Source organism: Schistocerca piceifrons, chromosome 1, assembly GCF_021461385.2.
Source record: "Schistocerca piceifrons isolate TAMUIC-IGC-003096 chromosome 1, iqSchPice1.1, whole genome shotgun sequence".
Lineage (NCBI taxonomy): Eukaryota > Metazoa > Arthropoda > Insecta > Orthoptera > Acrididae > Schistocerca > Schistocerca piceifrons.
In genome coordinates this window covers 1,044,008,542-1,044,034,188 of record NC_060138.1, presented here as the reverse complement: position 1 = coordinate 1,044,034,188, position 25,647 = coordinate 1,044,008,542, and the positions used below count along the sequence as shown (strand labels likewise).

The following is a 25,647-nucleotide window of genomic DNA, read 5'->3' as shown; positions in this document are numbered from 1 at the left end:
GTCTGGAATCCGGACGGCCACGTGGCACTACCGAGAGGAAGGACCATCGTATTCGGTGTATAGGTCTGGCGCATCTGAGCAGTAGCTGATATCACAGTGACACAGTGAACTGTTACAAGTCGGTTACTTGAAAGACAGCTTCGAGCCAGACGCCGTGTAGCGTCCATGTCACTGACAACAAGCCACCGCCATTTGCGACTTCAGTGGTATCAAGCGAGAGCTCATTGGAGGGCAGGGCGGAGGTCTGTTGTGTTTTCTGATGAAAGCTGGTTCTGGTTTAAATGGCTCTGAGCACTATGGTACTTAACTTCTGAGGTCATCAGTCCCCTAGAACTTAAAACTACTTAAACCTAACTAACTTATGGACATCACACACATCCATGCCCGAGGCAGGATTCGAACCTGCGACCGTAGCGGTCGCGCAGTTCCATCCAGACTGTAGCGCCTAGAACCGCTCGGCCGCTCTGGCCGGCAAAGCTGGTTCTGCCTCGGTGCCAGCGTTGGCCGTGTGTTGGTTAGAACGAGACCAGTCGAGGGCCTGTAACCAATCCGTCTGTGTTCTAGCCACACTGAACCCATACTTGGAGTTATGGTCTGGGGTGCGATTTCGTATGACAGCAGGAGCACTCTTGCGTTTATCCCACGCACGTTGACTGAAAATTTGTACATCTATCTGTTGACTCGACCTGGTGTCCTATCACTCATGAACAGTATTCCAGGAGATGTTTTCCAACAGGATAACTCTCGGCCACATATCGCTGTTGTAGCTCAACATACTCTACAGAGTGTCGGCATGTTGCTTTCGCCTGCACGATCACCATCTGCCTCCATTCGAGCACATATGAGACATCATCGGATGACAACTTCACCGTCATCCACAATGAGCATTAACTAACCCTGTCGTGACCGACCAAATGCAGCAGGCATGGATTTACATCCCACAAACTGACACCCGACTCCTGTACAACCCAATACATGGATGTCTGCATGCTTGCATTCAACATTCTAACATTCTAGCGGTTCCACCTTTTATTAATGTACCAACATTTCCCATATGCAATGTCCACTCCCGGTAGCTGAATGGTCAGCGTGACGGATTGTCGATCCTCTGGGCCCGGGTTCGATTCCGGCTGGGTCGGGGAATTTTCTCCGCCCAGGGACTGGGTGTTGTGCTGTTCTCATCATCATCCTATCATCCTCATCGACTGCAGGTCGACGAAGTGGCGTCACCCTGAAAGACCGGCACCCGGCGAACGGTCTGTCCGACGCGGAGCCCTAGCCATACGATAAAATAAAATAAATAAAACATATGCAACAGCTTATCTCGCACTTACAGTAACCTCTGATATTGCTTTGTTTATAAGTTAAATATGTTACATAGACAAAAATATTCCCAAAATTTTATTATTCTATATTAATTACTTTTTGGCGTTGCGATTTCTTTTTCCACCAGTGTATAACAACATATTTATGTGTCACGACCAGCTTCGGCCCAAAGAACAATTCTCATGTGATCATAAATTATTTAAAATAACAAATGTATTGTTTCGAATCTATCAGTGCTCTATCCTCTATCCATCCAAATACTTCGCTTACACTTAGAGATATCTGACAGTATTTAATTGTGGGACTATAGTGGACATTATTATGTTATTAGTTTCATCGATTATTGTCTCCCGTGGTAGAACCGAAAATATTCTAATGCTGTTTAAGAGGGTGCGCTAGGACCTCTCATGTCGATTTACACCTGCCTTGAGATTACTGACTTTCAGCTACTATGAGTTTTGACATGGTACAGTATTAACAAACGATTACGGTATAAGTAATGCTAATTCACATTTGTAAATGTAACTAACAACATACAAACATAACTGTAACAAAAAAAGAAGAAAACAAATTAAATAATGTCGACACATACGTTGAACCCATAACCTTTTCAACTACATTCTCTGATTCCACATTCCACAGTGTTTTTTTTTTACAAATGGACACCTGACAGATTGGTCTTGTACACTCCCCAAGCCAATCTCCGTGTCATTATTACTTGCTCCCTTTCCTCTTCATTTCGCTTATTCGCAGCGGGAACGCCGATGCCTCCTGGTCTCACTTATCCAGTCGAATACGTTCTCCTAATCCAACAACAATGTTTCACATTCGCTGCAATCTTTCGTGATACGGAAATTCACTGAATGACAGAAGCAGGTACAGAACATGGTACAGTTTCTTTATGAAGAAGATTATGAAGAAGAGGAAAGGGTTACTGAAAAGATAAGGCATAAGCAACGCTTTCGCAGACAGTACGCGTACCACTTACGGTAAGAATTAAGGCAGTGTCGGGAACGAAAGAAAAGAACTGCGTGACAAGACAAACGGTTTGATTAGTCTTACAGGGTATCGCAAGCCTTTCAGTCAAAATTATGCGATTCGTAGATACTCTTAAACTGAATATTTTGCGATACCAAACTAACGGCAGGAAATTTCAAGCGGCACCAGTCTCTAATGAACAAATGTGTAGGAGGGACGTGTTTGTAAAAACTGCTTGTATTTCATAATGGTAACTGCCTCCCCCATCCACGTTGGTAGTATTAGCTTAAAAAATAATACACAATATTTTGTGACGTGCCAAAAAGAAAGACACGAAAATTAGGGTTTAAATTTCGTCGACGACAAGTTCATAAGTGGGGGATCACAAATTCGGATACTGGAAGGATAGGGGAGGAAATCGACCTTGGCCTTTGTAAGGAACCATACCTGCGTTCATTTTAAGCGATTTGGGGAAGTCAGTCAAAACCTATATTAAGAGGATGAACGACCAGGGATTTACAACCCATTCCCAATGGAGGCTTCAGAAGAAGGAAATGGGCGTGTTGAACTGCCACCAGTTGTATGTGACAGTGAAGGTGCTAAATGTGCGCTACTGCTAAAGACTGAATATCCTTCCTCATTCTTTGAATGCTGTAATTTATGACTGCAGTTATCTGTCACCTTATTTATGTCATCTCATTGTAAGCTAGCGATTTTTGTTACTGTTTCTGTGGAATAAAAACTAATAATAAAAAAAGTCCACCCCGAATCCATTATTTGTTGCCGACGACGGAGCAGTACTAGTTATTACACGAATCCGTAGAATCGCCTTTAATGCATGATGCAGTACCTGACATGCCGAATGAATTTACTGAGATTAGCATCAGTATTAATTATAATATTGTAATTTATAACGAATTTTTGACGGTAGATAGAATATTATCACATATTGGGTCGATCAAGTCACAAGTTGTCGAAAGAGAATTTTTTTGCACAGTAGTATTTGAGGATATGGTGCTGGATCGTTTCGCAGAAGATTCGCAACACTTCGACAACTCGAAGAATACAGCGTGGAGTGCAAAAATGGGGCAGTAATTACTCTTCTATACTAAACATCCTGTGCTAGGAATGAGACCAAATAATTCTGAAGTAATCTGAGTCAATGAATCAATCAGCGCAGTACTGCAGCGTCGACGAATTCCCACGGAAGGGGTGTCTTCCAAAAGTCGACGAGCCTTCAACTAACATAGTAGCCATGCCTAGGATGGCGAAGTTCCATCGCCACGCTCATCTCAGCACAGCAGTTGTGGGTTGGAATTTTACAAGATCAACTATTCGGATTTTTTTGCTCCAGTTACGATTGAGTGGTACAATCGTGCTGTGCCGTCACGGGTACTGGAGACTGTAGATGTAGCTATTCGTGAGTGGCTATTGTTTCTTCGTGGCTGAGCACCATCACTCTACGACACGACGTCTCTGAATACCTGAACGACAGATTCCCTCAACGTTGGGTCGGGAGGGGTGTCCCACGACCAGCACAATCGACGGATCTCACTTCTAAGAATTTTTCAACGGGGTTTCATAAAGTCTTTGCTGTTTGAAATCTCTGTAAAGGCGAGGAGATACTGGCTGTTACGGTCCTCTTTGTTTGCCTCGCGGTATAAAAGACAATGGGGATATTTGAGACAGTGTGACAAAATTCTGTATGCCATTATAGCGCATACGCTGTGACTGGCGGTACTGTTGCTAAGAACTTAAATTGTTGCTGTCAGCAGTGAGTGGTTTATGTCAACAAAATACTAGATACTTTCCGACAACTAATTCCTTATGTCAAAGTACTCAGTTTAGGTCTGCCTACCAGTTGTTCTAGTGCGAACAGTTCTAATGTTTGGAGTCCTCATCTAATAAGTATGACAACAGGTATCAAAAGAATTCAGAGACGCACTGCTAGGATGGTGACATGTCGGCTCTGTTTTTTATTTTGGGTAGACTGTCTTCTGAACTGTTAGATGCGGCCCGCCACGATTTCCTCTTCTGCGGCAACCTCTTCATATCAGAATAGCACTTGCAACCTTCGCCCTCAATTATTTGCTGGATGTATTCCAGTCTCTGTCTTCCTTTACATTTTTTACCTTCTACCTCTATCTCTAGTACCATGGACGTTACTTCCTGACTTAAGAGATCACCTTTGATCTCGTCTCTTCTTCTTGTCAGTGTTTTCCGTATATGCTTTTCCTTTCCGATTCTGCTCAGAAACTCCTCATTCTTTACCTTATCAGTCTACCTAATATTCGTGTCTAGCATGACATCCCAAATGCTTCGATTCTCTTCTTTTCTGGTTTTTCCACAGTCCATGTTTATCTAGCTTACAATGCTGTGCGCCAAACGTACGTTCTCAGAAATTTCTTCATCAAGTTAAGGCTTATGTTTGATACTAGCACACTTCTCTTGGACAGCAATACCCTTTTTGCCAATCCAACTCTGCTAGTTATAAGTTTCCTTTAATTTACGTCTACGGCCACAATCTTTTTGTTTAACAGATTACCGGTTTCGGTCTTTAATGACCATCATCAGGTCTGCAGCAAAAAGTGGGAAAAATATAAATACACTCGCAAACTGTATACAACTTAAGAACAAAACATAGACCACACTGAAAAGTAGTACTGACAAAATTTACATTTGTGCGCTTTAAATATGCAATTTATATCCTACTTGCTACTTCCGTCATGGGTTATTTTGCTGCCCAAGTAGCAGAATTCCTTAACCTCAACTACTTCGTGATCACCAATCCTGATTTTGAGTTTCTCGCTGTTCTCATTTATGCTATTTCTCCTTACTTTCGTCTTATTTAAAACCAAACTGATCATCATCTAACATATCCTGTTTTCTTTTCAGTTCTTCTGTATATTATTCTTGACAGCAACTTGGATGCATGAGCTGTTAAGCTGATTGTGCGTTAATTTTCGCTCTCGTCAGTTCTTGCTATCTTTGGAATTGTGTGTGGACGATGTTTTTCCGGAAGTCTGATGGTATATCTTCAGACTCACACATTATACACATCAACGTGAATAATCGTGTTGCTGCCACTTTACCCAATGATTTTAGAAATTCTGATGGAATGTTATTTATCCCTTCCGCCTTAGTTGTTCTCAAGTCTTCCAGAGCTCTATTAAATTCTAATTCTAATACTGGATCCCCTATCTCCTCTACGTCGACCCCTGTTTCTTCTTTTATCATATCATACAAATCTTCTCCCTCAAAGAGGACTTCAATATACTGTTTCCATCTATCTGCTGTATCCCCTGAACTTAACAGTGAAATTTCCATTGCGGTCTTAATGTTACCATCTTTGCTTTTCATGTCTCCTAAGGTTGTTTTGAATTTTGTGTGCGTTATGAGAAAATACCTAACTGGTGCAGTGTTTCATTTTTTAATAGGACCTATTAAAGACAAGATTATGTTGTTCAGCCGCGTCTGAGGAATATGTCACTAAAGTTTATTAATCAGTTATTTTCTTCTATGTACAACTGTTGTAATTTGCCAGTAGTTTATTAGTTAACGAGTCACATATTTTATCTTAGTTTAATAAACTTACATCGCTTTTACACTGAAGTAATTCGTTTTGTTTTGTTCCTAATTCTACCATCAATATTTTTTATCTCTGCAAGTGGAGGTACTCCATAGATGCACTAGTTTAAAATCTTTGGTCCAAGAAAATTTCACTGCACCACATACTTGCCTATGTAGCTGATGGTGGGGTAACAGCAGGATACCGGTTCGTATAACCAATAATAAATATTGTAGAATATTACGCGAGTGTTGTGTGTGTTTCATTCATAATACTCGTATGTATTCTCTTTTCTTGTCGGACTAGTTGAACCCTGTAACGATGGAGTTAATCGGTTACGAGCAGGATGTCATCAGAAAGACGGGGAGGTAGGGGTCGTCTCTACGTGACGTCCGAGGCCTGGAGCGCAGCTTGTGTACAGTAGACGTACGGCACTGCGAGGCCACAGAGCCAGGCGGTCTCCCCGCACGCCGGACAGCGCCCCGTGCGTCCTCTGGAGCACGCCGTGACGCAAGCGTCGGCGAGTGGCCGGTGCCTTGCGTAGGAGGCGATGGTAAACACGGCGACCTCGCACCGCTGTTTTCGTTCGCGCATCCACATCAAACGGTTACCCAACGTCAGCAAAGCGGGAAATTGTTGCCGCAATACAGATGCTCCTTGAATTGCTGCCGAACTGGGGCACTGGTTCACCTTGTTGTAAAATACTGACAGGAGACGAGGTACAATAGCATGTCACCACATTTGTTTCTAATACTGCATCTAACACTTTGGCTTGGCAGTGGTTGCAGGAGTTGGCAGGTAAGTGTGCTGCCTTGGAAGCTAATCTTTTTTAATTCTCCTTAGCAAGTCATTTTCATATTATTATCAGTTGAGTTTGAGCTTACTTCTAAGGCCGTATGCCTCGCCTAAGTACATTGTGCCTAGCCAGGCCTGGGATATCGTACACAGTTCTGAAGCTGAAACTCAAACTGATGACAACTCATCTGAGGATACTTGCTAAGACCCCAAAATCGACCACGACATATTTTGCGCGATCTGGGACTGACATATAACAGGGCTTATTTTGTGACTATGTACACCGGTAACCTCTGACGAAAAAAGATCAGAATAGCAGATTTCGAGATTTGTTACGATAGGACTTTTGTTGCGGTTGAAGCAATTAAAATAAATGTTGCATTCACACTTTCAAAATGGTCAGAAAAGTGTCAAAGTAACGTTTTAAGAAGTCTAAATTTAAAAAACACTCCCTGGAAGGTCACAGTTCCGGAATCTTTCTATTTACAAACCAAGCACTGTGTATATGCTAGGGTTCAAACCTTTTGTTGCTGCTCTTCCGTCTTTGAGAAATAAATTCCACCATCTTCCTAACACAATACATTTTCCTATTTTGTTCTTTACTCAAATGTAGTTAGAGATCTACGTGTCATAATCATTGGGTCTCATGTTACTTCTGAAATTGTTTTATGCGTTTTATTGACTTACAGTGTGGCATGTTTTTCGTCGTGTTTACATACTTGAAGTGTTTCAAGATGGGAAACATGACAAGCTGTGAAGTAATAACCTCTAAAAAGCAGGCCAATCTGCGCAGTCCCATTTTTAAAATGAATGTAGTTTCAATAAGAACGCGAGACCCACGGAAGATAATACAAACATGTCTGAGTAAGGAAGAAAGGAGAAAATAGTTTTGTTTCGAAGGAAGCGTAGTTTTCAAAAAACTAATATTTAAAAGGAATCATTTGGATATATTTTCTTAGACGCGATGCTAATAACGGCATTAGAAGCAGGTATACATGTAAAAAAGTCCCGGTATCACCTACGTCGAAATACCACTAAAATCAGACAGGGTATCGAACCCGGGCCCCTTCGGGTAGCACTCCGCCACGCTGACCGCGCAGCTATGGAGGCGGACTACAAAGCTTTTACTTTAAAGAAACCAATCCGAGCTTTCTCATGCACTCATGTAATCTTAGGATACTTTTTCCAATAATCTGCCCGACCTGACGCACATTGTCTAATGAACAATGTGGCTCCAACAGGAAGACACCTACCGGCAACCACATGAACCAGCAACTTACAACTTGCTCCGAGATGAAATGTTGGCTTTCATACATAGTTTAACTTAACGAAGAATTCTGTGTCCTGTCTGGCGTATGAATTGCACCATCCCCGATGCGAATCCAGTGTCTTATCACTGGTGCACCATGATTAGTCATACGATCTAACGGCATAATTATAATAAAACAATAAGACATTTCAGGTGAATCAAGGTTTATATCACAACACAAGATGGTTGCTGTGAATACTCGTGCGGCAAACTTGAGCACATGATGATGCAGTTATAATTAAATGTTTAAATTCCCGACCTGTGCTGTGACAGTTCCGGCGCAGTTCGGATCAGCAGATAAAACGAAGTTTTACAGTATTCTGTTGGTGAACTAGCTTTTTCGTTTCTCACGGTCTTCGGTGACACACACACACACACACACACACACACACACACACACACACACACACAGACACACACACACACACACACACACACAAAACAGAATCCTCTGGCAAAAGATCTCAAGTATTATCAACGAATATATGCAACATGATTGAGACACGATTAAGCATGGGTGCTCCTAAACGAATCCTTGTTATTAGATACCTATTTTGCATTCCTTTGTGATTTGAAATGGTTGAGGATGCGTTCTTTAATGGTGTTTGTTGATGGACTTACTAGCTTTGACATATTACAAAATGACTAATGGTAGTGCATAGTATTACACTATTTTCGTAAGTTGTTCCCTAGTGCGAAATAGAAAAAAATTGGCTAGAGACCACGCCAGATTTCCTCACAAATTAGAAGAACCATATAGTTATTCGTCATACATAATGAGCTAAATTTTAGACTAATATCAAATAAAAGATTGCTTTCACTAGGTTACTTGCCGGAATGTTTTCTTTCATAATAGTGAAGTGCTGTTTCCGACATTAAATCGATTGTGAACCACATTCCTACAGGGACTGACACTCTTGTTAGTTTAGTTGCTGAAAAAATATGATCTCATTTGACACTGAATAGTATGGAAAAAGAAGTATCATTTCGGCAGCAGGGAATGGTTTATCGTTAAATGCTGCAGTGGGTAGTAATGGGAAAAGCTAAATACACGTTACTAAAATGTATTGAACTGTGGTAACTATTACTTTTTCTGATACCATGAATTTCAGTACTGATCGAAAACAAATGTAATTTATTTTGCGACAATTTTGCAGTTCTTTGACGTTTTGCGAAAACATTTAGAAGTGCTGTCAGTTGGATGAATAAAATCTGGTAATACTACAATGAATTTCATTTGGTTTTGTTGCAAGATGAATTTATATTCTGTGTAAAGAATAAAACTGCTCGGTTCTGATGAGTATCACACGACATTGTCACAGATGTCTTCGAAAATCTGTGTTAATTGTTGGCTTACATCGTAATATCTGCAAATTAGAGGATGAGTTTACAGTTCAGTACGTGGAACAGACGTCAGTTCTTTCCGTTGTTACTCTGCATTGTACCAAGACTATTTGTATCCGACTACATCTCTTCAAACGCAGGGAGAACACGCAGCATGGTCATGGTCTAAGTGGTTTAGTTTTCCTGCTGCCGAAACGTCATATGTCTGTCACAAGCAGTACGTACACAGTTTCATCGAACTGTATGCAAATGGCCGGCCGAAGTGGCCGAGCGGTTCTAGGCGCTACAGTCTGGAACCGCGCGACCGCTACGGTCGCAGATTCGAATCGTGTCTTGGGCATGGATGTGTGTGATGTCCTTAGGTTAGTTAGGTTTAAATAGTTCTAAGTTCTAAGAGGCTTATGAACACAGCAGTTGAGTCCCATAGTGCTCAGAGCCATTTTTTTGTATGCAAATGCTTTCATAGATTAATACGAGATGCAGAGCAACATACGATGAACGCTATATGTCTGTTATAATCTGCTTCTCAAAGTAACAAAATTTGTTGCTGCGATCAGCAAATTTCAATGCAGACAATTTTAATTTCCGTTAACAAGGACACTAAAATGTAAGATGTGTTATTTCTTAGGGTCAAAATACGAATATAGATTTATCATATATTCCTTTTTGAACGTGTAAACGTAATTCCTTTCCCCAAGGACCATACCTAGTTGCATTTGTAGAGTAAATGAGCTATAATACATACATGAAGTACAACACGGAGTATCTCAGTGCCTACAAAGTCATGTTTGCAATTTATTGTGAAAATTTATGGCTGCCGTGAGATGTCGCACATGAATTTAATGTTACTGTAATATTTTGATGAGTTCAGGACTTATCACGCGTACTGCTGTTCCTTACTCCGATGCAGTATCCACAGTGATGGAGTAAATTATTATTTTTTTGTCTTTTCCCGTCCACCTAGTAAACAAGAAACTCCTGGAAAAACTTATAAGTTTCGATTAGAGTTGTATAGTTTCAGACGTGTTTGGTGAGTCGAAGCGTATATTACCTGAAATTTCCGAATCCCAGACAAACTCTGAATGAAATGAGAAAAAATTAATTTCCGCAAATATAACGTCAAAGCACATCAAATATAATGTCGTAATTTTAAGTTTTTGCCATAAATTATTTAGTAACTTACCCTTTCCACATTATGAAGGTTCTGAATTTTATTGTAAGATATGATTCAGAATTACACTGTCCTCGTTAGAAATTCAGTTGTTGGGAAGCATTGTTTAGGTTTCTGGTTCTTGTACTACGTATGGAAAATGCGCCATACTTCATTTACATCGTTGTTCATAATCCTAGATTTTTCTGCAGCTTTCAGTTTTCTTGTGCCAGTTACTGTTCGCTGTATGTTAAGTACGAAGATGTGTCAAATGAAAAGCTTAAATTTGTAATAACAAATCGAAATTTCTCGCCGTTATTCTGTAAGTTGGTAAGCGTGCTACAAACAGCGTGCAGAATGGCCTGTAGGTGGCAGCATAGTGCAGATGCACACATACCGTCGCAGTATCAGTATAAAGATGGCCGCCCCACTTGCGACTTGCACCAGGGAAGAACAGCGTTCTGTTATTCGGTTTTTGCGTAGGGAGGGTGTGAAACCTATCGAAATTCATCGACGAATGAAGGTTCAGTACGGTGATGCATGTTTGTCACAGCAGCATGTCTACTAATGGAGTAGGAAGTTCGCAAATGGTGTGACTTCAGTGGAAGATGCTCCTCGTCCAGGTCAGGCACAACGAGTTGTGACTCCACAGAACATTGCAGCAGTTGAAGCCATAGTGAAGGAAAACTGCAGAGTGACACTGAATGACATTGCAGCACGTTTACAGATTAGTCATGGGTCAGCACACCACATTGTGCATGATGTGCTCCAGTTTCACAAAGTGTCTGCAAGATGGGTGCCACAGCAGCTGACTCCTGAAATGAGAGGACGACGTGTTGACGCTTGTGAAGAACTTCTTCGGCGCTTTGAGCGAGAAGGTGATGGCATCCTTGCAAGAAACCTGGGTTCATTTACACCAACCGCAAACGAGGAGAGCGAGCAAGGAATGGCGCCATTCCTCATCACCAAAATCAAAGAAGTTTCGAACAGAATCATCAGCAGGGAAGGTTATGCTGACTCTCTTTTGGGACGAAAAGGCGTCCTTTTGGAGCATTACATGCCTAGAGGGACCACTGTCACCAGTGAATCATACACAGATCTGCTAAAAAAATGATCTGCGGCCTGCAATCAAATCAAAAGGATGTGGATTGCTGTCAGCAGGTGTCCTTTTGAAATATGACAATGCAAGGCCCCACACTGCCCGTACAACAGTTGCAACAATCACAGGAGTACATTTTGAGTGTCTTCCTCATCCACCACACTCACCAGACCTTGCCCCAAGTGATTTCCATATGTTTGGACCACTGAAAGACGTAATGGGAGGAAAGATGTTCTGTTCTGATGAAGAGGTACGCCACGCGGTGCATGAGTGGTTGCGCGGACTACCAATGGAATATTTTTCTAAAGGAATTTATGTACTTTGCAAGCGCTGGAGGACTTGCATTGAGCCTGGGGGAGATTATATTGAAAAGTAATGCAGCTACGTACCACTTCTGCACAATAAATAATATTTAGAAAAATATTTAAGGTTTTCATTTGACTTACCCTCGTACACAGATGGTATGCAGAGAACTGCTAACCGCGTCGGCAGTGACATACAACTGATTCCACAAAAAACTACTAATGTGCAATTGTGAAGTATTGATGTGAATTACGTAAAGTAATTTTCTGGATATATTCTGTTCTGAAAATCGAGAGCAACTGTCTAACAGTGTTAAAAGACAGTTCCTAGTGCTGAAGGATAGGTGCTTTCTAAGACCGAATTCCAGCAAAACTACAAAGAACAACATCTTTGCTAAATCACTGCTACAAAATTGGCCAGGTGTGAGTAGGACTCGTACACTGAGGGTACTGTGCAAATTTAATTATGTATAAAGACAGTTCAGCTATTCCTCGAAACGGGGAACTCACCGATTTTTGCGTGTTAACGACATTGATACTAGAAAGATGTCGGCCCCTGGGATTCCAAGAATTTCGAGAATTATTTAATGTCAAATTTGGAACGAATAACAAATGACAAAAGAAATACTTTTTGCGTGTCGTACAACAAAAAATTCCCAATTTTCTGATTATTTCCTTTGCTTGTATAGTGAAACCTTGCTCCATGCCATTTCATAATTCTAGGCCAAGGAAAAGTACTCTGTAAGTTTTGATAGCTGAATTTGCGAGTATCAAAATATGAGACATAAATGGCTATATCTGTTGATTGCAGTGACTTGGAAGTTTCACAATTTTACATCGCCAAGGGAGCGTAGACCTTAACATAAGACTTTAATTTCGACTTGATACGTCTACCCGTACCTGAGAATAGTCGGACAGGTAGGCAGACCGAGCGAGGTGGCGCTTTGGTTAGCACACTGGACTCGCGTTCGGGAGGACGACGGTTCAATCCCGCGTCCGGCCATCCTGATTTAGCTTTTCTGTGATTTCTCTAAATCACTCCAGGCAAATGCCGAGATGGTTCCTTTGAAAGGGCATGGCTGACTTCCTTCCCTAATTCGATGAGACCGACGACCGCGCTGTTTGGTCTCCTCCCTTAAAGCAACCCAACCCAACAGGCAGACGGACAGACAGACGGACGACAAAGTTATCCCGTAAGGGTTCATTTGTTACTGAACGAGGTACGGGACGCTAAAAACTGCATTAATTTTTAGCAAGACCAGAAGAAATTGAAAATGTTGTTAAAGCAGAATACAGTCTCCAGATATACAGATTAGCCCATTTATTTTGACCACCCCAAACACATTTTGTGCATAAGCAAAATAAAAAATTTATGAAGCAAATTTTTAACAATCAGAGTGACATTAACCAGCACGACTGCCGTTGTTGCAACATTGTTCTTTACGAAGATATGTAGAACTACGTCTTTTTTCAATTACTTCCTATATTTTTTATTCGGTAACCCACATCGTCTCCTCAAAACCTCGTCAAAAAAAAGTTTCACAGTGTAGCATTGACGTTACTGGAAACATAACACAAAATTGTCTTCGACTCTCTTGCATTAGCACATAATGCAGGTACATGGAGTAACTCGTCCACTTGCTGGAGTTGCCAGTAACAAATCGAAACAACGAAAATGTACACCAGTCATCTCCTGCTAACTTAGTTCTTGTCAGATGAGTAGCTTTCTACATTCTCTTCGTTGGCGTTCGTTGTGCTTACACTAACATTCAGCAGGAGACGGTTGACCGAATGACTGACGTCCATTTTCCTTGCGTTTCCATTTGTTTACGGACGATACCAGTTGGGAGAATTACCCGGACGCCTACACTGTGTGCTAGTACAGCAGAGTCTGAGTCTACTTTCTGTTACGTTTTTAATAACGTCATGTTTGCGTGATGTTTACAATATGGTACGTTTTTGAAGACGTCTTTAGGAGAGGAAGTGGATTATCGAATAAAAAATATAGGGTACTATTTATAAAAGACATACGGCAATCATTCTGGTTAATGTCTCTCTAGTAACTATATAACATTTACTTAATATATTTTTTATTTTACTTGTCAGGGAAAAGTAATTTGGGGTGGTCAAGGTAAACAGCACACCGTCTCTGCATATAAATTGAATGTCTCTGATATGAGATGTCTGTCGAAGGCTTTTTGTTGCTTTTGAGGGAATCAAATATTGTTCGTCTGGGGCATATCTTCTACCTTTGGCTGTGAGATTGTTTGCTGATACAGCACTGTAGTATGGCTCTCGTACATTACTCTCCCATTTTCTTTCCTTATTCTTTGTTAAGCAGATGTAGTGCTTTGCTTCAAACTCATTGTGTATTGGAGTTGGTAAACACTTATTTTCTTCCGACCTTCGAATTGATCAACTTAGTCAGTCAGAGGAAGACATACAGTTTCAGGTGGACTTCGAACAAAAGTGCAACTTCGTATTTTTCCCATTAAATTATCATTACCAGGGTAAAAGGGGTCAGAAGTGACGGAAAAAAATCTTTGGATCGAACAACGGACCTATTGATGTACTGTCTGAGACCCACTGAGAAACCGAGACGCAGTGTCATAAATAAAGCAGTTATGGTACTATGTCATCCATAATTTTCTAGAGTCGAATAGTCTTGTAAATTTAACAGGGTATGAGGTTGTGGTATTCGATACGGGAGGAAAGAAATTTTCGGGAGAGCTTTCTAAGCAAAATAATTATTTTCGGTTACTTAAAAACAATAATAGTATCAGACGTAGTTGCTGGCCTGTGAACACTAAGATCAACTGTTATCCAGAAGGCTAACTATTTATAAGTGTTCGCTTCTACATGTGGATTGGATTATGTTTCTTAAACTGAACGCCGGCCATGGTGGCCGAGCGGTTCTAGGCGCTTCCGTCTGGAACCGCGCGACTGCTATGGTCGCAGGTTCGAATCCTGCCTCGGGCATGGATGTGTGTGATGTCCTTAGATTAGTTAGGTTTAAGTAGTTATAAGTTCTAGGGGGCTGATGACCTCAGATGTTAAGTCCCATAGTGCTCAGAGCCATTTGAACCATTTTTTTCTTAAACTAAACGCGATCTGATACCTCCCGCAGATTACACACACACACACACACACACACACACACACACACACACACACACACCCACATGTATTTCATACATAACTTCATTACTTCATGAGATTCGGTCAGTTTAGACAGACGAAATGATTAGTGTCTGTGATTATCATTAGAACATATGAAATGAAACCTCTGTTAGCAGCTGGGTCGTTTCTATGTGATCGTACAATCATTTCTTTTAATATGTGGAACTGCGCTAATAACATCGGCGTTGAGCGGCCGTATGCTCCAAACACACACTCTATATTTGTGAATGTAAGGCAAATACGGAAAATAATATTGTAATCAACACATTTTTCATGGAATCAGTTAAATTACCACAAAAGGCGAATAAAACAAACGGAATTTCTCCCGTATGCCTCTGAGTTATTCTTGTAGACTACGGAAATGCTATATTATCTAATGATACTTTCAAGCACAGACTGGCCATCATAACATTCCTGGTTTCGCATTAGCATTGGGCTTTATTTATTTCTTTTACAAATGCCCATATGATATTGCTTTCCGAAAAAAATATTATTGCCTACTTGCCTAAGCAGACAGCACGGTAACGAATTATCCAGATCACTCACTATCTATTTTCGCGTACTTACACTATACGTTTCGTAGCTAGTCGACAGAGAGAGTAGTGAAATTAGAGATTTTTACTGTGTTGCACTCAAGTAAATCCCAGTGCATTCATGATAAAAATCTTTCCCTATGTTAAGCTGTAGTGAAGAATACACGAGAAAGTTTTCGCGACGTGTGGATATTGCTCGAGACACAATTTTGATTTACGAGACGAAAATTTGTCATTCATTTTAACAACCAGCACAGTTTTCGTCAAAAATCAAATAGAAATGTGTTTGACAGAGATAACGGGATTACCTGAGAACATTTCGTTTCGAACTAACCAAAATGAATTGCCTATGTCTGTGTAAAAGAGTTTTCTGGTGATGACACTACGTTAATTTGTCTCCAAAGTTGTTGCTTGCGATTAATTATGATTCTTTATTCTAAAAATATAAAATGAGTAAAATATTTTTTCATAAGACAATACTACAGTGAAATAAACTTCTGTCCGAGCTACTGCAGTAATTATATCAGAATTTCTTCATTTGAATCTACAACAGTTTTAATTTCCTTGAAGCTAAAATAAGAACAAAGCTTTGGACGTCTTTTGTGTGTAAACATAGTAAAGTTCTAATTAAGAACCGCCTGGTGTAACTTTAGAGGAAAATTTCTGGGCAATTGCAGGCGTCTTTTTAGTAGTTTCAAAAAAGTTTATCAGTATCACAATCGAGTGCCTTTCATTATAAGCTTTGAAATATTAAATCTATTAGAATTTAGAATACGTTTTTGTCTCTGAAAGCTATTCCAATGGACTGAAACCATAATTATCAGCCGGCCAGAGTGGCCGTGCGGTTCTAGGCGCTACAGTCTGGAACTGCGTGACCGCTACGGTCGCAAGTTCGAATCCTGCCTCGGGCATGGATGTGTGTGATGTCCCTAGGTTAGTTAGGTTTAAGTAGTTCTAAGTTCTATGGGACTGATGACCTTAGAAGTTAAGTCCCATAGTGCTCAGAGCCCTTTGAACCATAATTATCACCGAAAGAATTAACTAATGAAAGGTGTGATTAAAATTTGTGATTTCTATCAAATTACACTTTTTCAGCATCAGTCACATTTGTTTTGAATATTCACTGACTTGACTTGTTTCGGCAGCAGGTGCGTAACTTACTTATACATCTATTTCTAACTACTCATTGCTGTGAAGCGCGAAAAGCTTTATTGCTGGGTTTGTTAGTGTGATCTGAAATAATGTTGCCCTGTGCAATATTCCAACAGAACGTATCTTAAATGTCATGATGAAAAAATTCTCCCTTCACAATAATATGTTACTAACAAATATTGTATAAACAACAGTTAGACACCTGCTGCCGAAGTGTGTCGTGCCAACGGATATTCAGAAACAAACTTGACTGAAGATGGAAAAGTGTTCTTTATAAATTTCTTATTACAGTCGCAGACTTCAAGCAATTCCGTGCAACATGGGCAAATTTAAGTTCAAAAGTTCGAAGGGTAGCGATCAGTATCCTTATGTTTCATATACATGGCACTAGTCGAGAAACAAGATAAATGGGCTGAAATGCAGAATAAAAATGGGCTGTAAATGATGGTCTAGATAAAATAAAGAAGAAAAGGCTGTTTCTGCAACCAGGCCCCTGGAAAATATTGTACTAACTTAACAGCCTAATGCTACGTTGCTACAGGACGTGGACATAAAAGCGTACTCCGCTTTCGCATTAGTTTTCGTGCATTTGTGGGCTTTCCCCACTAGTTGTGAATCGTGGTTAGTTCACACGCATTGAAGGATCTACGAAGACAAGACTAAGTTGATCGCTAAAAGCGATTATGAACGAGCTCTTCGTAGAAAGTAGTACTGTAGTGAATTCAGATTTTGCTGCAGAAAATGAATCGGGTGGTGGAAGCGAAAGAAAAAGAAAGAGGAGTTTGGTGGACTGTGAAATGCATTCTAAATAGGTTGGTTCAAATGGCTCTGAGCACTACGGGACTTAACATCTATGGTCATCAGTCCCCTAGAACTTAGAACTACTTAAACCTAACTAACCTAAGGACAGCACACAACACCCAGCCATCACGAGGCAGAGAAAATCCCTGACCCCGCATTCTAAATAGGATTTAAAGGCCATATTACTTGAGTGACTTGAAACTCAGTAATATCTACATAGATGATATCAATCTCTTGGTACGAATTTTTAAAGACCGCTTAGGTTACCTTATGCGAAGCGTTTTACCATTGACTACCGAATCTGACATTAATATAAGACAAGCAGTATGTGCAAAAGCAAAATTTCAAGTAGTTTTATGCTAGTTAATCTCAGGGTGAAGAATCTGAAATTTTAAAGAATACGTGTAACAATAGTGTGCCATACAGTTCAGAAACCACAGAAATTAAGTCTCTTTCTGTTTCCTCACTCGATCCGTTGGTGGCATGGGGGTGGCAAGGTCACGGCTGAAAATCAAGCAAATCTGATATGAGCACCCGCGCTTGCCTCTGACGGCATAGGATTTAGGACGACGCTTTGTTAACGAGAGTCGAAGAACACGAAAACAAAACTGACGCTGGCGTGTCAGGTAGTGCAGGAACGCACCTTGAGGTTTCATTGAACGGCAACAGTAGATCAGATTTTGAACCTGGAGCCACTTGAAGAAACTCACAGTTTTCTTCACGAGAAAAATCCTTGACATTATCAACTGTAGAACCCAGATTCTTCGTGATGTTAACCACTTGGCTATAGAGGGTGACGGAGTTGTAAGTTAGCAGCCTTTTTGTCACTCATCTTGCTTGCTTAGTTGAAACACGTGCACAGACAAACGAAAACATCATTTACTTCCGCAACAAGCAAGAGGCGTCTCGAGCTAGAAATCACTTGGTGATCTGTAGCTTTTTACGTGCGTCCAGGAGTCAACAGGCGTGACGTGCCGTCTAGTGAAACTAGGGGAGCAACACATGTGTGGTGAGAGAGTAGCTGGGCACAAGACCGATAATCCGTTAATCTGGCTAATCATTAATTAACGAAGTTACCTTCACGAGTAACGGCGGCCGTTGTGGCCGAGCGGTTCTAGGCGCTTCAGTCTGGAACCGCGCGACCGCTACGGTCGCAGGTTCGAATCCTGCCTCGGGCATGGATGTGTGTGATGTCCTTAGGTTAGGTAGGTTTAAGTAGTTCTAAGTTCTAGGGGACTGATGACCTCAGATGTTAAGTCCCATAGTGCTCAGAGCCATTTTTTTTACGAGTAACGGATTAATTTACAAGTTAATTTTAAAAACGTTAACGAACTGTTTAGCTTCCTATGGGAGCAAACTACTAAGGTCATCAGTCCCAAGGCTTACACACTACTTAATCTAACTTCAACTAACTTACGCTAAGGACGACACACACACACCCATACCCGAGGGAGGACTCGAACCTCCGACGGAGGGAAGCCGCGCCTAAGACTGCGCGGCTACCCCGCGCCGCTTTGAGTGTGTTAATTGTTAAGTAGTTACCTACTATTTATGACAAAATGACGCCACACCGCCAACGGAAATATTGTTCTAAATAGATAAGGTGATGCAGGTGCGTGAGCAAGTTAGGGTAGTGGCGACTGATGTAAACAGTGAGTGCGAGTGAGAATAACCTCGGTGTTGGCTGTTTATCGTTGCTCGTTCACTGAGTTTGCGCAAAATACTATTCTTTGTTAGTGGACTGCCTGTGGCAACAAAGTCATGGAACTGGATTCTAGCTCTGCAACTGATGAAAATCTGTGGTCGGATTTAAGTGATTACCTTAATTTTGAATCCAGATCAGGAGCACAAATACTTTTCGATAGTAAATTGTGCTTGCCTAAAAAATTAACAATTGGTGCTCGTATTTCGAGTCCTAACAATTTGAAACAACTCGTAAGGAGAGCACATGAATCACGGTACATACAGTTTGAAGAAACAGTGAAGGCTGGATCCTGTGGGGGAAAGCCAAAAAGAAAAATCAGATATCAACAGCGGAGTCAGTAGCAGTAATCCGGTTCAAAGAATGCGGCAGAGAAGCATTGGAGTCTGGAAGCGTTTTAGCAATTGGTAGCAGTAAGTCTCAGGCTAGTGTGGACCAATGCATAGTAAAGTTTTTTGATACAGTGTCGTCGAATCAAAGTCGTTTGAGAAGCTGCTAAAAGCTTTAAATCCCAGCAAAAGTTAAATTTCGAAGAGAACATTGGGCAGAAGCATTTTTGATGAGCGTTTTCAATTAATGCGACATCTTATTAAGAAGTAGATGCATTTTCACTGAAATTCAAAGTAACGTACCTACGAGTATTTGACGAATACTATTCAGTAGCCGGCCGAAGTGGCCGTGCGGTTCTAGTCGCTGCAGTCTGGAACCGCGAGACCGCTACGGTCGCAGGTTCGAATCCTGCCACGGGCATGGATGTGTGTGATGTCCTTAGGTTAGTTAGGTTTAACTAGTTCTAAGTTCTAGGGGACTAATGACCTCAGAAGTTGAGTCCCATAGTGCTCAGAGCCATTTGAAGCATTTTTGAACTGTTCAGTACTTTAAAAAAATTCATTTCGGCTACAAAGATAATCTTATATTTTTTGTGAACGATGATGTAGTCTTTCTTGTACAGGGGTTTTAAAACGTAACGTACAGGCAGAAGTCATTTTAACATTACAGTATTACGATTATAGCGTGACTACATTGAAGGCGAAATTAAATGATGTTAGATTTCGTTGCGATAATTGCATGGATTATAAAGTAATATTTGGTTTGTTCCTGCCTCTCGAATCCTTTACAGCTCTCACGATCACGAATTAGTAAAATGAATCATAAATTATTACGTTTTAGTTGGCAACATCTGTTGGTTGGCAACTACGGCTCACTGCAGGTCAGCTCACACAAAAAGTTAATTGGGCGTGACTGTTCACTAGTTACATGCTGACACAAGAGCCAGAATGCGTGCACTGTTGGCGTGCCTTTACACTGATAAATAAATAATTATAAAACTAAGCGATTAAATGATTAAACTGGCTTTTTTTTTTACTTTTGTTCGATGCCCTATCTAACTTTCCCAACCAGGACATTTTTGTTTAAGCAACGGTAATGGGGCGTTTGCTTAACTTGTTCATTTCACTACATCCACAACGTAAAGCATACTATTACGCATTAACCACTGTGGTGTCACAAGGCTTACGCCTGTCCCACCCCTCATTAAATCGACCACGACTTATACGAATAATTGTAAGAACAGTTATTATTGTTATGTTCTTTAAGTTTGTGTTTGGGTTTTCAGAAATACTGTGGGAAGAAAGTTTCTTTACGTTGCAGATAACGTGGAAGACGTTCCGCAACGATCACCACGAAAGTTCGACGTAGCGGCAAGTGGGCAAGGAGTAAAACGAATGCTGCAAACTACCGCGAGCCATGGAAGAGCCTGGGCCGCGAGGGCGTGGAGCTTCCTAGGTCGTTGTTGGACAACGTCAAAGGAAGAGATATTCTGCTTTCTCGTTGTAAACAGATCGATCGAGTCTTGAAAGGTTCATGTAAAACGTATAGGCGGGTGACACATTAGGTGGGACCCGATGCCTGTAATACTTGCACAGTTATTAAAAAGTGGTTAAACGGTAAAACCAATAGTTCATCATATATATAGATAAAAAGTAGTAAAGATATAGGAAAGGAAGAGTTGCGGCGTCAGAACGAAAAGTGATACATCTCTCAGCAACGAAGAAGGACGTAAACACCGGGCGTTACGTGGTGAAAACAAATCAACTGATAAAATAGTAAGTCTGTAATTAATCACAAAGCCACGTAACACTGCACCACTAACGATTATTTTTAACTGACGATGAACCTTATGTAAAATAACGCTTTCACGTGTAGCGAAGATAACTTGTTTAGTGACGGATTAAGGAGTAGCGAAGTTAAGTTCCCGCTTAACGTTGCCCGGCCACGGGTGGGAGTGTGTAGGACCGTACCGTCGTGCTCCACGTTGATTTCGACGGCGTTGCCGATGATGGGCAGCGCGGGCGGCCCCGGGATGCGCTGTATGAGGGACACCAGCCGGGCGCGCCGCCGGCGGTACAGCACCGCCGCCGCCGCCAGCGCCACCAGCACCACTGCGGCCGGACTCTGCAACCAGCCGAACGCCTCGGCCCACACGCGGCCCAACACAGCCATAACGAAACTGCGCCCGCCGCGGCGCGCCCGCACCTCTTATACCTCGGAGAAAACCGCTGACGCCTACACTCCCTCTGGCGCAACCCCCTGCCGCCGACTAGCCACCACTTCATCTCTCGGCTTGATGGATTAATGGTGCGCTTTCATCCACAATATTTCGACGACCGCCAACAGTACCTGAAAAAGGCGACAGAGCTGCTCATCGGAATATGTGTATAAATAAACTGAACCGCACATGGTACATAAATATACAGGGTGTAAACGGTATAAAGCGTCTTCAGGCCACGAGTGGCCTACCGGGACCATCCGACCGCCGCTTCATCCTCATGGAGGATGCGGATAGGAGGGGCGTGGGGTCAGCACACCGCTCTCCCGGTCGTTATGATGGTATTCTTGACCGAAGCCGCTAGTATTCGGTCGAGTAGCTCCTCAATTGGCATCACGAGACTGCGTGCACCCCGAAAAATGGCAACAGCGCATGGCGGCCCGGATGGTAACCCATCCAAGTGCCGACCACGCCCGACAGCGCTTAACTTGGGTGATCTCACGGGAGCCGGTGTATCCACTGCGGCAAGGCCGTTGCCCTGTAAACGGTATAAGGCACCAAAATTGTACAGATGGTACATCTCGGAGTGCTTGACAAAGAAGTCTAATGAGATTTTCTTGTGGCCGGCCGTGGTGGCCGTGCGGTTCTAGGCGCTACAGTCTGGAGCCGAGCGACCGCTACGGTCGCAGGTTCGAATCCTGCCTCGGGCATGGGTGTGTGTGCTGTCCTTAGGTTAGTTAGGTTTAATTAGTTCTAAGTTCTAGGCGACTGATGACCCCAGAAGTTAAGTCGCATAGTGCTCAGAGCCATTTGAACCATTTGAACCATTTTCTTGTATCATGTACTTTATTTTTGTATTATTAAAACCTAATGTTCGTAGGATAGATTAGTATACGCATTTCTGTTTACGTAGTCAACCGACAGTACACGACGTACCGAGATTATTGCCTACAATGACGGGGCGACCAGAGAAAGGCAACGAGCCGACCAGAGGATTGAAATCATTAGACGTGTACAATGACGTGGCGTGACAATCAGGTGGTATCGAAAAAAGGAATGTAAACGGTTTTTCGGTTGTCAAGAATGTGTAATTCGCTTTACGTGAATTGAATACAACCAGTCTGTTTCTCAACAAGTCGATAACGAAGGTCGTACTAGTAATGACAAGCCAATATCAAACACAATGTATTTTCATTAGTACAAATTCAATCAATCACCAAGTAGATACTTGTGCATTAATTACAATCAACTGTTCCACCTTTTTACGGCAATGCCATAACGAATACTAAATTAACATTATTTTCCTTCTGTACAACAACATCGTAACGCAAAGAAAACCCATAACTTCGTTTCCTCTTACACCAATACCACAATAAATGAAACTTCCTGGCAGATTAAAACTGTGTGCCCGACCGAGACTCGAACTCCGGACCTTTGCCTTTCGCGGGCAAGTGCTCTACCAACTGAGCTACCGAAGCACGACTCACGCCCGGTACTCACAGCTTTACTTCTGCCAGTACCCCGTCTCCTACCTTCCAAACTTTACAGAAGCTCTCCTGGCAGAAGTAAAGCTGTGAGTACCGGGCGTGAGTCGTGCTTCGGTAGCTCAGTTGGTAGAGCACTTGCCCGCGAAAGGCAAAGGTCCCGAGTTCGAGTCTCGGTCGGACACACAGTTTTAATCTGCCAGGAAGTTTCATATCAGCGCACACTCCGCTGCAGAGTGAAAATCTCATTCTGGACCACAATAAATGTTCGAAATGACCACCATTCGCTTCTAAACGTGCTTCATTACGGCGGGCGAACCCAGTTTCGTTGCACTCGTTCACACACATGCACATTGGCCTTTATGGTATTGGCAGCATCTAAAATCTCAGCATAAAAAAGTTCCTTCATATGGCCCCAAAAGAAAAAATCCAGTGGATTTAAATCAGTGCTGCGTGCTGGCCATCGACGTGGGCCCGAACGCCCGATCCATCGTCCTGGAAATCGACTATCCAAAAATCTGCGTACTCTGTGACCAACGTGGGGTGGAGCACCATCGTGGAGGAACCACATGTTGTGACGTATGCCTAACGGAATGTCTTCTAACAACGTTGGTAACAATGTTTCCTCTAGAAACGTTCGGTAATAGCTACCAGTCAAACGTGCAGGTAAAACATAGGGCCCAATAATGTAATTATCGAGCCACACCCGCCCACACATTTACGGAAAATTGTCGATGAAAATGTGTTGCCACTACGTGGCGAGGATTGTGTACACTCCACGTGTGCATGTTATGGAAATTAGTTATTCCGTCGCGAGTGAAACACGCTTCATCTGTGACGAGTATTTTGTTGACAAAATCATGCTGCGCACTGTATAACAAAAACCACTCTGAGAATTCACGTCGTGAAGGGAAATCTTGTTCTTCAAATGCTTGTACGCGTTGAATGTGGTAAGGCCGCAGACGCTCCTCTTGCAAAGTGCGATGAACGAGAGTGTGCGATACTTCTCGTACTCTGAGAAGGATCCTCCTGGATGCGGCCCAGAATTCTTTCCTCAGCTTCCAATGTACGATCGGCGCGTTGTGGGTCTCTGCCTTCTGCGCGGGGCAGTAAAGAGCCAGTATCTCTCAATCTAAGGAAATTAAATACGTACTCATCAGTTTTATTATGTCATGATGTAACAAAAACGTAAATCATATCAGAACAGAAGATACGTTTCGCATACTGACGATAATTTACAAAGGTGCAGATAACTACTGTACTTTATTAAGATGTAAATGCATAATAATCGCATACAAGTGGAGAATTACAATGACACAAACCTTTGGTGCACAGCAGCAAATGTCTTTCGTGCAGGAAGTCGTCGTTGTGGGAAGCGTTCTCGATAAATTCGTACAGCTGCCCTCGCAACACCTTTTGCCTCGCCATAAAGTAAATGCCTATCGCATAGTTCAGCTATAGTAAATCTCCTTTCCATCCTAACAGTTAACAGAGTTGCAATAACATCTGCACAGGTTACTCGCCCACTGTCGTCCCTCGATGTATTACAATGACGTAGCTACTCAGGCCGCAGTTGCCTGTGTGTTTACGATTTACTCTCGCGATGTCAATACGCGCAGCGGGCAATAACAGGAACCGATTGCTTACGTACGTGCACGGCCAAATATCTACTTTTCCAAAACCATTATCCTGAGACGAACTGTTTTTTTCTGGGACAACCGTAGGAAATACGCAAACATGTTACTAGACTTTTTTGTCAAGCATTGCGAGATGTGCCATCTGTATAATTTTGGCGCCTTATACCATTTACACCCTGTATAATATATAATGGGGATACATTGTTAGCAAATACCTCTTCTTCGTTGGTTCAAAATTTTAAATCTCCTAAAGTTCTTCAAACATTCCTTTGAAATTTTGGCACAACGTTGCATTCGAGTATGCAGGTGTGTTCATATATTGCAGGGACGGATTTCTGACTGTAAATAGAGCAAAAAAGTCCTATGAGCATGTGCATCGTTGCCACGTTAGATGGGGCTGGCGAATGAAAATTCCTCTGACCAAGTGTCATGTGTTCAAAAATGGTGCAAATGGCTCTGAGCACTACGGGACTTAACATCTGTGGTCATCAGTCCCCTACAACTTAGAACTATTTAAACCTAACTAACCTAAGGACATCACACACATCCATGCCCGAGGTGTCGTGTGTCCTTCTGTGCTGCGGACTGTGTGATTGACGCAGTGTGCTGTGAGCAGTAGAATGGTCTGGTATTCATGTCGAGAGCAAGGCGAGGTGGTGTTTGTGTACGGTCAAGCAGACAGAAACGGTCGAGAGGCAGCACGGCTATAACGAAACAAGTACCGGGTGATCAAAAAGTC

General features: G+C 42.0%; 1 protein-coding gene and 1 non-coding gene across 2 annotated transcripts in view; one reads left to right on the top strand and one right to left on the bottom strand.

Moving 5' to 3' along the window:
* Positions 1-21,741, bottom strand: part of LOC124777454 (cytochrome P450 4c3) — a 315,881-nt gene extending 294,140 nt beyond the window's left edge. The window contains exon 1 of the mRNA XM_047252874.1: positions 21,540-21,741. Coding sequence (XP_047108830.1) covers positions 21,540-21,741 — 202 coding nt within the window. The remainder of the gene's footprint in view (positions 1-21,539) is intronic.
* A 1,641-nt stretch (positions 21,742-23,382) lies between these two features.
* Positions 23,383-23,457, top strand: Trnas-cga. Its single transcript has one exon. It is a non-coding gene; the product is annotated as a tRNA-Ser (tRNA).
* The last annotated feature ends 2,190 nt before the right edge of the window (positions 23,458-25,647 follow it).